General features: G+C 45.0%; 1 protein-coding gene and 1 long non-coding RNA gene across 2 annotated transcripts in view; one reads left to right on the top strand and one right to left on the bottom strand.

Annotated features, from left to right (window-relative positions):
• Positions 1–4,225, top strand: part of LOC116359033 (uncharacterized) — a 4,721-nt gene extending 496 nt beyond the window's left edge. The window contains exons 2-3 of the long non-coding RNA XR_004206593.1: positions 361–599; positions 1,852–4,225. This is a non-coding gene — a long non-coding RNA (uncharacterized LOC116359033). The remainder of the gene's footprint in view (positions 1–360; positions 600–1,851) is intronic.
• A 5,893-nt stretch (positions 4,226–10,118) lies between these two features.
• LOC116358794 (uncharacterized) overlaps positions 10,119–12,500 on the bottom strand; it is a 3,469-nt gene continuing 1,087 nt past the window's right edge. The window contains exons 2-3 of the mRNA XM_031810980.1: positions 11,760–11,793; positions 10,119–11,075 (exon numbers count right to left, since the gene is read on the bottom strand). Of these exons, the coding sequence (XP_031666840.1) occupies positions 10,666–11,075; positions 11,760–11,793 (444 nt within the window). The 3' untranslated portion in view covers positions 10,119–10,665. The remainder of the gene's footprint in view (positions 11,076–11,759; positions 11,794–12,500) is intronic.

Below are 12,500 nucleotides of genomic sequence, written 5' to 3'. Positions count from 1 at the left end.
TCCCCCCCATTCCCCCATTTCTCCCCCCCATTCCCCCATCTCTCCCCCCATTCCCCCATTTCTCCCCCCCATTCCCCCATCCCCCCCATTCCCCCATCTCTCCCCCCCATTCCCCCATCTCTCCCCCCCCCATTCCCCTATCCCCCCATTCCCCCATATCTCCCCCCCATTCCCTCATCTCTCCCCCATTCCCTCATCTCTCCCTCCCATTCCCCCTTCCCCCCATTCCCCCATCTCTCCCCCCATTCCCCCATCTCTCCCCCCATTCCCTCATCTATCCCCCTCCCCTTCCTCTCCCGCACTCCGCCCCCTCGCTCCCTTCCCTCCACCCCCTCCCTCCCCTCCCCCTCCCTCTCCCAGGCTCCTCCCTGTTAGTGGGTGAGGATAGTGTCGTTAAGTGGGAATCAGACAAGGGCCTGTCTGCCTTCACATATCAGATGGACTACAAAGATGGCCACCTGGTAGCACAGAGGAATGGGCACTACTATGTCTACTCCAAAGTGCACTTTGTTGAAGACTGCTTTCTGTTCAAACACAAGGTGATGAGGTTCACCGAGGGTTACAAAGACAAACCCACTTGTGATGATGAAAGCTAACAGGTCAGTGTGTGTGAGGTGGTGGTCCTGGGACGGGGAGGGGGGAGGGGAATGTGTTGATGAAAGCTAACAGGTCAGTGAGTGTGAGGTGATGGTCCTGGGACGGGGAGGGGAATGTGTTGATGAAAGCTAACAGGTCAGTGTGTGTGAGGTGATGGTCCTGGGACGGGGAGGGGGAGGGGGAATGTGTTGATGAAAGCTAACAGGTCAGTGAGTGTGAGGTGATGGTCCTGGGATGGGGAGGGGGAGGGGGAGGGGGAGGGGGGAGGGGGAGGGGGAGGGGGGAATGTGTTGATGAAAGCTAACAGGTCAGTGTGTGTGAGGTGGTGGTCCTGGGACGGGGAGGGGGAGGGGGAATGTGTTGATGAAAGCTAACAGGTCAGTGAGTGTGTGAGGTGATGGTCCTGGGACAGGAGGGGGAATGTGTTGATGAAAGCTAACAGGTCAGTGTGTGTGAGGTGATGGTCCTGGGATGGGGAGGGGGAGGGGGAATGTGTTGATGAAAGCTAACAGGTCAGTGTGTGTGAGGTGATGGTCCTGGGACAGGAGGGGGAGGGGGAGGGGGGAATGTGTTGATGAAAGCTAACAGGTCAGTGAGTGTGTGAGGTGATGGTCCTGGGACGGGGAGGGGGAGGGGGAGGGGGAATGTGTTGATGAAAGCTAACAGGTCAGTGAGTGTGAGGTGATGGTCCTGGGATGGGGAGGGGGAGGGGGAGGGGGAATGTGTTGATGAAAGCTAACAGGTCAGTGTGTGTGAGGTGATGGTCCTGGGACGGGGAGGGGGAGGGGGAATGTGTTGATGAAAGCTAACAGGTCAGTGTGTGTGTGAGGTGATGGTCCTGGGACGGGGAGGGGGAGGGGGAATGTGTTGATGAAAGCTAACAGGTCAGTGTGTGTGTGAGGTGATGGTCCTGGGACGGGGAGGGGGAGGGGGAATGTGTTGATGAAAGCTAACAGGTCAGTGAGTGTGTGAGGTGATGGTCCTGGGACGGGGAGGGGGAGGGGGAATGTGTTGATGAAAGCTAACAGGTCAGTGTGTGTGTGAGGTGATGGTCCTGGGACGGGGAGGGGGAGGGGGAATGTGTTGATGAAAGCTAACAGGTCAGTGAGTGTGTGAGGTGATGGTCCTGGGACAGGAGGGGGAATGTGTTGATGAAAGCTAACAGGTCAGTGAGTGTGAGGTGATGGTCCTGGGACGGGAAGGGGGAGGGGGAATAATTTTGGGATGCGTTCTAAGGGTCTGTCTCTCCGTTAGGTTCCATTGTCCTTCCCAGGATTCCAGACCGAAAAAGATTTCTCATCAGAATCTTCTGAACAGCTACCTGGGCGGAGTCTTTCATCTGTTGCCTGGAGACATCATCTACGTAACCGTGGACAACGGAACGCTGCTGAGACTTGGAGCTGAAGATAATTTCATGGGGGCATTCATGATTTAGGAGACGGTGTGTATTGACACACACACACACACACACACATACATTTGTCAATCAGATTTGTGTGTCGGTTATATTATTTCAATGTATAGATTCTAACCAAGGTGTGTTATAGAGAATCACACTAGAAAATAGACAATTGGCTTTTTAAAGGTATTTTAACCTTGAGACAACATCTGCAGCTATTACCGTGAATCTCGGCAAATGGTGGGGAAAATGTATTTAAAACATCCATTGTCGGCTTGTCTAGTGTAGTGTTTCTCAATCCTGGTCCTGGGGACCCAAAAGGGTACAAAAACCTGCTGAGGAGTTGATTACTTGAACTGTGGGAGTACTACAATCAACAGCACCACGACCAGGACTGAGAACCACTGGACTGGTGCTACAATCAACAGCACAAGGACTGAGAAACACTGGGCTGGTGCTACAATCAACAGCACCAGGACTGAGAACCACTGGACTGGTGCTACAATCAACAGCACCAGGACTGAGAAACACTGGACTGGTGCTACAATCAACAGCACCAGGACTGAGAACCACTGGACTGGTGCTACAATCAACAGCACCAGGACTGAGAACCACTGGACTGGTGCTACAATCAACAGCACCAGGACTGAGAACCACTGGACTGGTGCTACAATCAACAGCACCAGGACTGAGAACCACTGGACTGGTGCTACAATCAACAGCACCAGGACCAGGACTGAGAACCACTGGACTGGTGCTACAATCAACAGCACCAGGACTGAGAACCACTGGACTGGTACTACAATCAACAGCACCAGGACCAGGACTGAGAACCACTGGACTGGTGCTACAATCAACAGCACCAGGACTGAGAACCACTGGACTGGTGCTACAATCAACAGCACCAGGACTGAGAACCACTGGACTGGTGCTACAATCAACAGCACCAGGACTGAGAACCACTGGACTGGTGCTACAATCAACAGCACCAGGACTGAGAACCACTGGACTGGTACTACAATCAACAGCACCAGGACCAGGACTGAGAACCACTGGACTGGTGCTACAATCAACAGCACCAGGACTGAGAACCACTGGACTGGTACTACAATCAACAGCACCAGGACCAGGACTGAGAACCACTGGACTGGTACTACAATCAACAGCACCAGGACTGAGAACCACTGGACTGGTACTACAATCAACAGCACCAGGACCAGGACTGAGAACCACTGGGCTACTGGGCTCTTTTATACCTTGTATTGGATTGAATCCTGGCTTTGTTGCTTTTGGATGCTGGACATTTATATTGAAGTAAAACAGTATCAAAGTATAGGATTGAGTCCCTGTCTTGTTTATATATGGTTCTATGTTTATTTATATATGTATATATATATACAGTTGAAGTCGGAAGTTTACGTACACCTTAGCCAAATACATTTAAACTCTGTTTATCACAATTCCTGACATTCAATCCTAGTAAAAATTCCCTGTTTTAGGTCAATTAGGATTACCACTTTATTTTAAGAATGTGAAATGTCAGAATAATAGTAGGAAGAATGATTTATTTCAGCTTTTATTTCTTTCATCACATTCCCAGTGGGTCAGAAGTTTACATATACTCAATTAGTATTTGGTAGCATTGCCTTTAAATTGCTTTAACTTGGGTCAAACGTTTCGGGTAGCCTTCCACAAGCTTCCCACAATAAATTGGGTGAATTTTGGCCCATTCCTCCTGACAGAGCTGGTGTAACTGAGTCAGGTTTGTAAGCCTCCTTGCTCGCAGACACTTTTTCAGTTCTGCCCACACATTTTCTATGGGACTGAGGTCAGGGTTTTGTGATGGCCACTCCAATACCTTGACTTTGTTGTCCTTAAGCCATTTTGCCACAACTTTGGAAGTATGCTTGGGGTCATTGTCCATTTGGAAGACCCATTTTGTTTCAATATAACCTCTTAATTTTACTGCCTCATGATGCCATCTATTTTGTGAAGTGCACCAGTCCCTCCTGTAGCAAAGCACCCCCACAACATGATGCTGCCACCCCCGTGCTTCACGGTTGGGATGGTGTTCTTCGGCTTGCAAGCCTCCCCCTTTTTCCTCCAAACATAACGATGGTCGTTATGGCAAAACAGTTCTATTTTTGTTTCATCAGACCAGAGGACATTTCTCCAAAAAGTATCTTTGTCCCCATGTGCAGTTGCAAACCGTAGTCTGGCTATTTTATGGCAGTTTTGGAGCAGTGGCTCCTTCCTTGCTTAGCGGCCCTTTCAGGTTATGTCGATATAGGACTTGTTTTACTGTGGATATAGATACTTTTGTACCTGTTTCCTCCATCGTCTTCACAAGGTCCTTTGCTGTTGTTCTGGGATTGATTTGCACTTTTCGCACTAAAGTACTTTCATCTCTAGGAGACAGAACGCGTCTCCTTCCTGAGCGGTATGACGGCAGCGTGGTCTCATGGTGTTTATACTTGCGTACTAATGCTTGTACAGGTGAATGTGGTACCTTCGGGCATTTGGAAATTGCTCCCAAGGATGAACCAGACTTGTGGAGTTCTACAATATTTTTTCTGAGGTGTTGGCTGATTTCGTTTTATTTCCCCATGATGTCAAGCAAAGAGGCACTGAGTAATACATCCACAGGTACACCTCCAATTGACTCAAATGATGTCAATTAGCCTATCAGAGGCTTTAAAGCCATGATGTCATTTTCTGGAATGTTCCAAGCTGTTTTAAGGCAAAGGCAACTCTGTGTATGTAACCATCTGACCCACTGGAATTGTGATACAGTGAAATAATCTGTCTGTAAACAATTGTTGAAAAAAGTACTTGTGTCATGCACAAAATGTATTTCCTAACCGACTTTCCAAAACTATAGTTTGTTAACATGAAATTTGTGGAGTAGTTGAAAAATTAGTTTTAATGATTCCAACCTAAGTGTATGTAAACTTTCGACTTCAACTGTATATATGGCTATATGTATATATATATGGCTATATGTTCAGTTGTATATATATATATATATGGCTATATGTTCAGTTGTATATATATATGTATATATATATATGGCTATATGTTCAGTTGTGTATATATATATATATATGGCTATATGTGTGTATATATACGGCTATATGTATATATATATATATGGCTATATGTGTGTATATATATATGGCTATATGTGTGTATATATACGGCTATATGTGTGTATATATATATATATGGCTATATGTGTGTATATATATATATATGGCTATATGTGTGTATATATATATATATGGCTATATGTGTGTATATATATATATATGGCTATATGTGTGTATATATATATATATGGCTATATGTGTGTATATATATGGCTATATGTGTGTATATATACGGCTATATGTATATATATATATATGGCTATATGTGTGTATATATATATGGCTATATGTGTGTATATATACGGCTATATGTATATATATATATATGGCTATATGTGTGTATATATATATGGCTATATGTGTGTATATATACGGCTATATGTGTGTATATATATGGCTATATGTGTGTATATATATATGGCTATATGTGTGTATATATACGGCTATATGTGTGTATATATATGGCTATATGTGTGTATATATATGGCTATATGTGTGTATATATATGGCTATATGTGTGTATATATATGGCTATATGTGTGTATATATATGGCTATATGTGTGTATATATATATATATATGGCTATATGTGTGTATATATATATATATGTGTGTATATATATGGCTATATGTGTGTATATATACGGCTATATGTGTGTATATATATGGCTATATGTGTGTATATATATGGCTATATGTGTGTATATATATGGCTATATGTGTGTATATATATGGCTATATGTGTGTATATATATGGCTATATGTGTGTATATATATATATATGGCTATATGTGTGTATATATGGCTATATGTGTGTATATATAAACTCAGTGTTTTCTTCCTCGATGAAACAATGCTGATATTCAGACCATTTTGTCTTTTACACAATAAAATAAAAAGCCTAACTCTCTAAATATATTTATTTATTTCTGTCTATATACAATGAGATATGACTCTGGTCGTCTTCCATCAGTTGAATGAACTAACTTTCAGTTATTCTTGATAAGAGTTGCTGATAAATGTCTCAAAATAAAAGGTTCATGTGAAATGTAAATGTACACTACAGTAAACTACACTACACGAACAGACATCCTCATTCAATGTACACTACAGTAAACTACACTACACGAACAGACATCCTCATTCAATGTACACTACAGTAAACTACACTACACGAACAGGCATCCTCATTCAATGTACACTACAGTAAACCACATAACACGAACAGGCATCCTCATTCAATGTACACTACAGTAAACCACATAACACGAACAGACATCCTCATTCAATGTACACTACAGTAAACCACATAACACGAACAGGCATCCTCATTCAATGTACACTACAGTAAACCACACTACACGAACAGACATCCTCATTCAATGTACACTACAGTAAACTACACTACACGAACAGACATCCTCATTCAATGTACACTACAGTAAACCACATAACACGAACAGGCATCCTCATTCAATGTACACTACAGTAAACCACACTACACGAACAGACATCCTCATTCAATGTACACTACAGTAAACTACACTACACGAACAGACATCCTCATTCAATGTACACTACAGTAAACTACACTACACGAACAGACATCCTCATTCAATGTACACTACAGTAAACTACACTACACGAACAGACATCCTCATTCAATGTACACTACAGTAAACTACACAACACGAACAGGCATCCTCATTCAATGTACACTACAGTAAACCACACTACACGAACAGACATCCTCATTCAATGTACACTACAGTAAACTACACTACACGAACAGACATCCTCATTCAATGTACACTACAGTAAACCACACTACACGAACAGACATCCTCATTCAATGTACACTACAGTAAACCACACTACACGAACAGACATCCTCATTCAATGTACACTACAGTAAACTACACTACACGAACAGACATCCTCATTCAATGTACACTACAGACAGATCCATCTGAATCATGAACAACAGATAAACAAATCATGAAAACATGAAAAATGACACCCTATACCCTATATAGTGCACTACTTTTCAACAGGGTCCATAGGCCTCTGAGTAATAGTAGTGCACTACTTTTCAACAGGGTCCATAGGGCTCTGGGTAATAGTAGGGCACTACTTTTCATCAGGGTCCATAGGGCTCTGGGTAATAGTAGGGCACTACTTTTCATCAGGGTCCATAGGGCTCTGGGTAATAGTAGGGCACTACTTTTCAACAGGGTCCATAGGTCTCTGGGTAATAGTAGGGCACTACATTTCATCAGGGTCCATAGGGCTCTGGGTAATAGTAGGGCACTACTTTTCAAAAGGGTCCATAGGGCTCTGGGTAATAGTAGGGCACTACTTTTCATCAGGGTCCATAGGGCTCTGGGTAATAGTAGGGCACTACTTTTCAACAGGGTCCATAGGGCTCTGGGTAATAGTAGGGCACTACTTTTCAAAAGGGTCCACAGGGCTCTGGGTAATAGTAGGGCACTACTTTTCATCAGGGTCCATAGGGCTCTGGGTAATAGTAGGGCACTACATTTCATCAGGGTCCATAGGGCTCTGGGTAATAGTAGGGCACTACTTTTCATCAGGGTCCATAGGGCTCTGGGTAATAGTAGGGCACTACATTTCATCAGGGTCCATAGGGCTCTGGGTAATAGTAGGGCACTACTTTTCATCAGGGTCCATAGGGCTCTGGGTAATAGTAGGGCACTACATTTCATCAGGGTCCATAGGGCTCTGGGTAATAGTAGGGCACTACTTTTCATCAGGGTCCATAGGGCTCTGGGTAGTAGTAGGGCACTACTTTTCATCAGGGTCCATAGGGCTCTGGGTAATAGTAGGGCACTACTTTTCATCAGGGTCCATAGGGCTCTGGGTAATAGTAGGGCACTACTTTTCATCAGGGTCCATAGGGCTCTGGGTAATAGTAGGGCACTACTTTTCATCAGGGTCCATAGGGCTCTGGGTAATAGTAGGGCACTACTTTTCATCAGGGTCCATAGGGCTCTGGGTAATAGTAGGGCAATATTTATCATGCTTTGACACTGATGTGATCACCTCTTAGGAACACACACACGCACGCACACACACACACACACACACATGCACACACACACACACGCACGCACACACACACACACACACACACACACACGCACGCACGCACGCACACACACACACACACACACACACGTCTGCAGGTAGCTACAGTAGCTTCTCTTTCGTTCCCGGCTCTTTCCTGTTCTCACCACAGCAGCTACTGTGCATCTCTTCACACACACACGGTAACCACAGGCAGAGAAAACCTCTATGTGCTGAGAGGAGAGGAGGATGTGGTGAGGGAGGGGTGTAAAGGGGATGGAGGGGCGGAGGGACGGGTACTGAGCGCTTGCGATGCTGAGTCAGCCATACTACCGTTTGGAACTTTCCAGAGACCTGACAGTGATGTTTCGTTAAGTGGAGCAGACAGTCGCACACACACACACAGACAGGCAGACAGACAGACAGACAGACCCACCGAGACACAGACAGACAGACCAAGAAACAAACAGACAGACAGACAGAGAGACAGACAGACAGGTTTGTTTCTGTGGTTGTTTGTTAGTGTACAAACACAGTTTTTCCACCAGCGGAGCAGTTGGAAACGAGAAGTGACGACACTGTTCTCTGTGTTCTCGGCAGCGGGGAACTTTTCCTGACCTTACTGAAGTTCCATCTTCCACACACACACACACACACACACACACACACACACACACACACACACACACACACACACACACACACACACACACACACACACACACACACACACACACACACACACACACACACACACACACACACACACACACAAACACACACACACACACACACACACACACACACACACACACACACACACACACACACACACACACACACACACACAGAAGAGCTTGTGTATATCCAGGTTTATTACCTAGTTCAGCATAAACACAGTCAATTAAACATAAATAATACATAACACATAGTAAACACCTCATTTATAAATAAAAACATTCATCAATTGGTCATAGTGACCTGTGCAAGTGAAATCATGTCGTCCACAAATATGATGATGTCACATAGTTCCTCCTGACATGAGCTGTGGACACGCCCACAGTGGATTGGAAGCCCATGCCTCCGTGGACACGCCCACAGTGGATTGGAAGCCCATGCCACCGTGGACACGCCCACAGTGGATTGGAAGCCCATGCCTCCGTGGACACGCCCACAGTGGATTGGAAGCCCATGCCTCCGTGGACACGCCCACAGTGGATTGGAAGCCCATGCCTCCGTGGACACGCCCACAGTGGATTGGAAGCCCATGCCTCCGTGGACACGCCCACAGTGGATTGGAAGCCCATGCCTCCGTTCCAAATGGCATCCTGCTCCTATATAGTGCACTACTACCCTATAGACTCTAGTCAAGGGTAGGGCACTATATATGGAATGACGGTGCCATTTGGGATGCCGGCTGAACTGTGTGACTAAGCTCATTCATTCTCTCACTCAGTGAGTACAGTACCTCAGAGGCTGGCCGGCCGGCCAACAGCCAATCATATCGTAGGAAACAATGTTCAGAGTTAGACTCAGCCAAATGATGTTGCCACGAGCAACACGGGCGTGTATTGAGCTGAGGGAGATGCACGTCTTCAGTCTCACACAGTATCTGTATACGGGTTGGCTTCACGCTGTGGTCACAATGTGGTTGCCACGGGAACAGCGGAGAACCCAACAGGCTGAAAACATTCTGCACCTATGACGTATCGCTGAGTTTCTCCCTTTACGAAAATCTAAGAGTCCATTTTGTTGTTGTTGTTCCAGAACAGAACACAACCCTGAAGACTCTGAGGAGGTTACTGTGGTTGCCAAGCAACGGTAATCAGGCTTATCAAATCAATGATATCATGTATCCATGTATATACACAGTATATCATGTGTATGGCACAAGTCTGCCCCCCCCCCCCCCCACACACACTTCACAATTCTCCCCTCAAACACACCAGCACCAACGTAGTGGCATCTACACATGACAATAAACAACACATTGTAACCCTGAGGACAAATATATAAATACACATCATGTTTATACATTAAATATATATACATTCAATAAATATCCATATAAATAGGCCTGAATTGTTTAGTTTAAATTGTTTCCATGGAGATGCCCTGAGCGACAGTGGTCAAAGTCCACAAACAGTGTATGGTGGGACGACTCTCTGTCTGCAAGTTCTCCTAGATGGGGTGCATCTCAGTACCCTTGGCTCGCTTCCTTTTCTCGTCTCCTTCCCTTTGTCTGTGGCGGAGCCCTAACTTCCATCCCAGGGGTGCGTTCAGTAGGACGCAACGTTTCGGGAATGTTCAGATAGTAGCAATGTAGAACGTTCTGCCTCCGCGACATCTTACCGAAGGAATAGCGTCAGCTCTGTTCACGGCATCTCGATCTGCAAAGTTTCACAAAGTTGACCGTACTGAACGTGGCCCATATCAAGCCACTAAGAAAACTCCCATTCCTGATCCGTTCCCGTCCAGTTTCCAGAACGTGTTCTGCGCTTTCGGCACTACCATACGGCCCATCAACCGGCTCTTTGAGTCCAGTCGTGTCACCTTCCAGCACTTCCTGGTTACCGTTGTCACAGGGTTTGACTCTGACCACTCTGGGAGCTCCACCTGGCAGGTGAGCTTTTCGTCACCGTGACTTGCAAGCTGGACGACGAGGATGCCCCGCCCACATTTGGCGGTACAGGTGAGCTGGAGGTCCAGGTACAGGAAGTAGAAGCCATCCTGCTTGGTTTGTAATGTATGTTGCTGAAGGTTGTATTTGTACAGATCTCCAACAGAGGACTCCTGTCCATGTTCGACCTGGGACCAGGACATTGTGCTGTTCTCCATCGTGGCTGAAGGGGGAGACAGGAACACACACCGGTAAGGACACTAATCAAGGACTATGTTAACATCCCATCTGGTTAGGACACTAATCAAGGGCTACGTTAACATCCCATTTGGTTAGGACACTAATCAAGGACTATGTTAACATCCCATCTGGTTAGGACACTAATCAAGGACTATGTTAACATCCCATTTGGTTAGGACACTATAATCAAGGGCTACGTTAACATCCCATCTGGTTAGGACACTAATCAAGGACTATGTTAACATCCCATTTGGTTAGGACACTAATCAAGGACTATGTTAACATCCCATTTGGTTAGGACACTAATCAAGGACTATGTTAACATCCCATTTGGTTAGGACACTAATCAAGGACTATGTTAACATCCCATTTGGTTAGGACACTAATCAAGGACTATGTTAACATCCCATCTGGTTAGGACACTAATCAAGGACTATGTTAACATCCCATTTTGGTAATTTAGCATTTGCTCTTATCCAGAGAGACACCATATCCCCAATGCATATCAGAGTTGTCGGGCTGATCTAGGATCAGTCTAGCCTTTTAGTTAATCATAAATAAGTTTACATGGACAGGTTGGACAGAGCAGTCTAACATCATTCATTGTAACTACTTTATCTACATGGCGTTTGGTTTAAAATGACAGTTGAAAGGCGATTGAACTTACCGGAGGTGAGCTGCACGTAGGCCAAGTTCTGCATCTGAGGATGGGGAAGAAGAGTAGGGAGAACAGTTAGAGAGGTAACACACCGGTGTCTGTATGTAGTGCACTACTCTGGCAACCTATTATTCCCTATGTAGTGCACTACTCTGGCAACCTATTATTCCCTATGTAGTGCACTACTCTGGCAACCTATTATTCCCTATGTAGTGCACTACTCTGGCAACCTATTCCCTAGGTATGAAGTGCACTACTTTGATTCCCTATTTCCTATTTAGAAAGTGCACAACTCTGGCACTCAAGTGCACTACTTTAGCACCCTATTGCTTATGTATGTGTTGCACTACTTTGGCTCCCTATTCCCTACGAAGTGCTCTATTTTTTTTACCATTGGAGCTTACACACTAGTATTGTTGTGTGGACTTAAATCCTTAAAAGGGTCATCTAGAGTTCCAACAACAAAGTGGCCATCCCACCCTTTACTTGGTGAACGACTGAGAGGAGAGGCTAGAGAAATGCAACCACTAAAATGAATGGGCAGAGCTACGAAGACAAGGACTAACCATCCATAACATCTGAATGATACTCTGTAAAACAAGCTTATATTTTGAGTTCTGATGGGGAACTAGAAGTAAAAAAAAAAAAATCTAATTTAAGTTACACTCTTCAAGAGTCAATGGGTAGTTCTATGTATCATTGGTTTAAAAGTCCCAAAATGGATGTACCAATCGCAGATGACCTCTGTAT

The sequence above is a fragment of the Oncorhynchus kisutch genome, unplaced genomic scaffold (assembly GCF_002021735.2).
Source record: "Oncorhynchus kisutch isolate 150728-3 unplaced genomic scaffold, Okis_V2 Okis01b-Okis20b_hom, whole genome shotgun sequence".
NCBI lineage: Eukaryota > Metazoa > Chordata > Actinopteri > Salmoniformes > Salmonidae > Oncorhynchus > Oncorhynchus kisutch.
The sequence above is the reverse complement of the archived record's forward strand: the minus strand, read 5'-3'. Positions and strand labels throughout refer to the sequence as shown.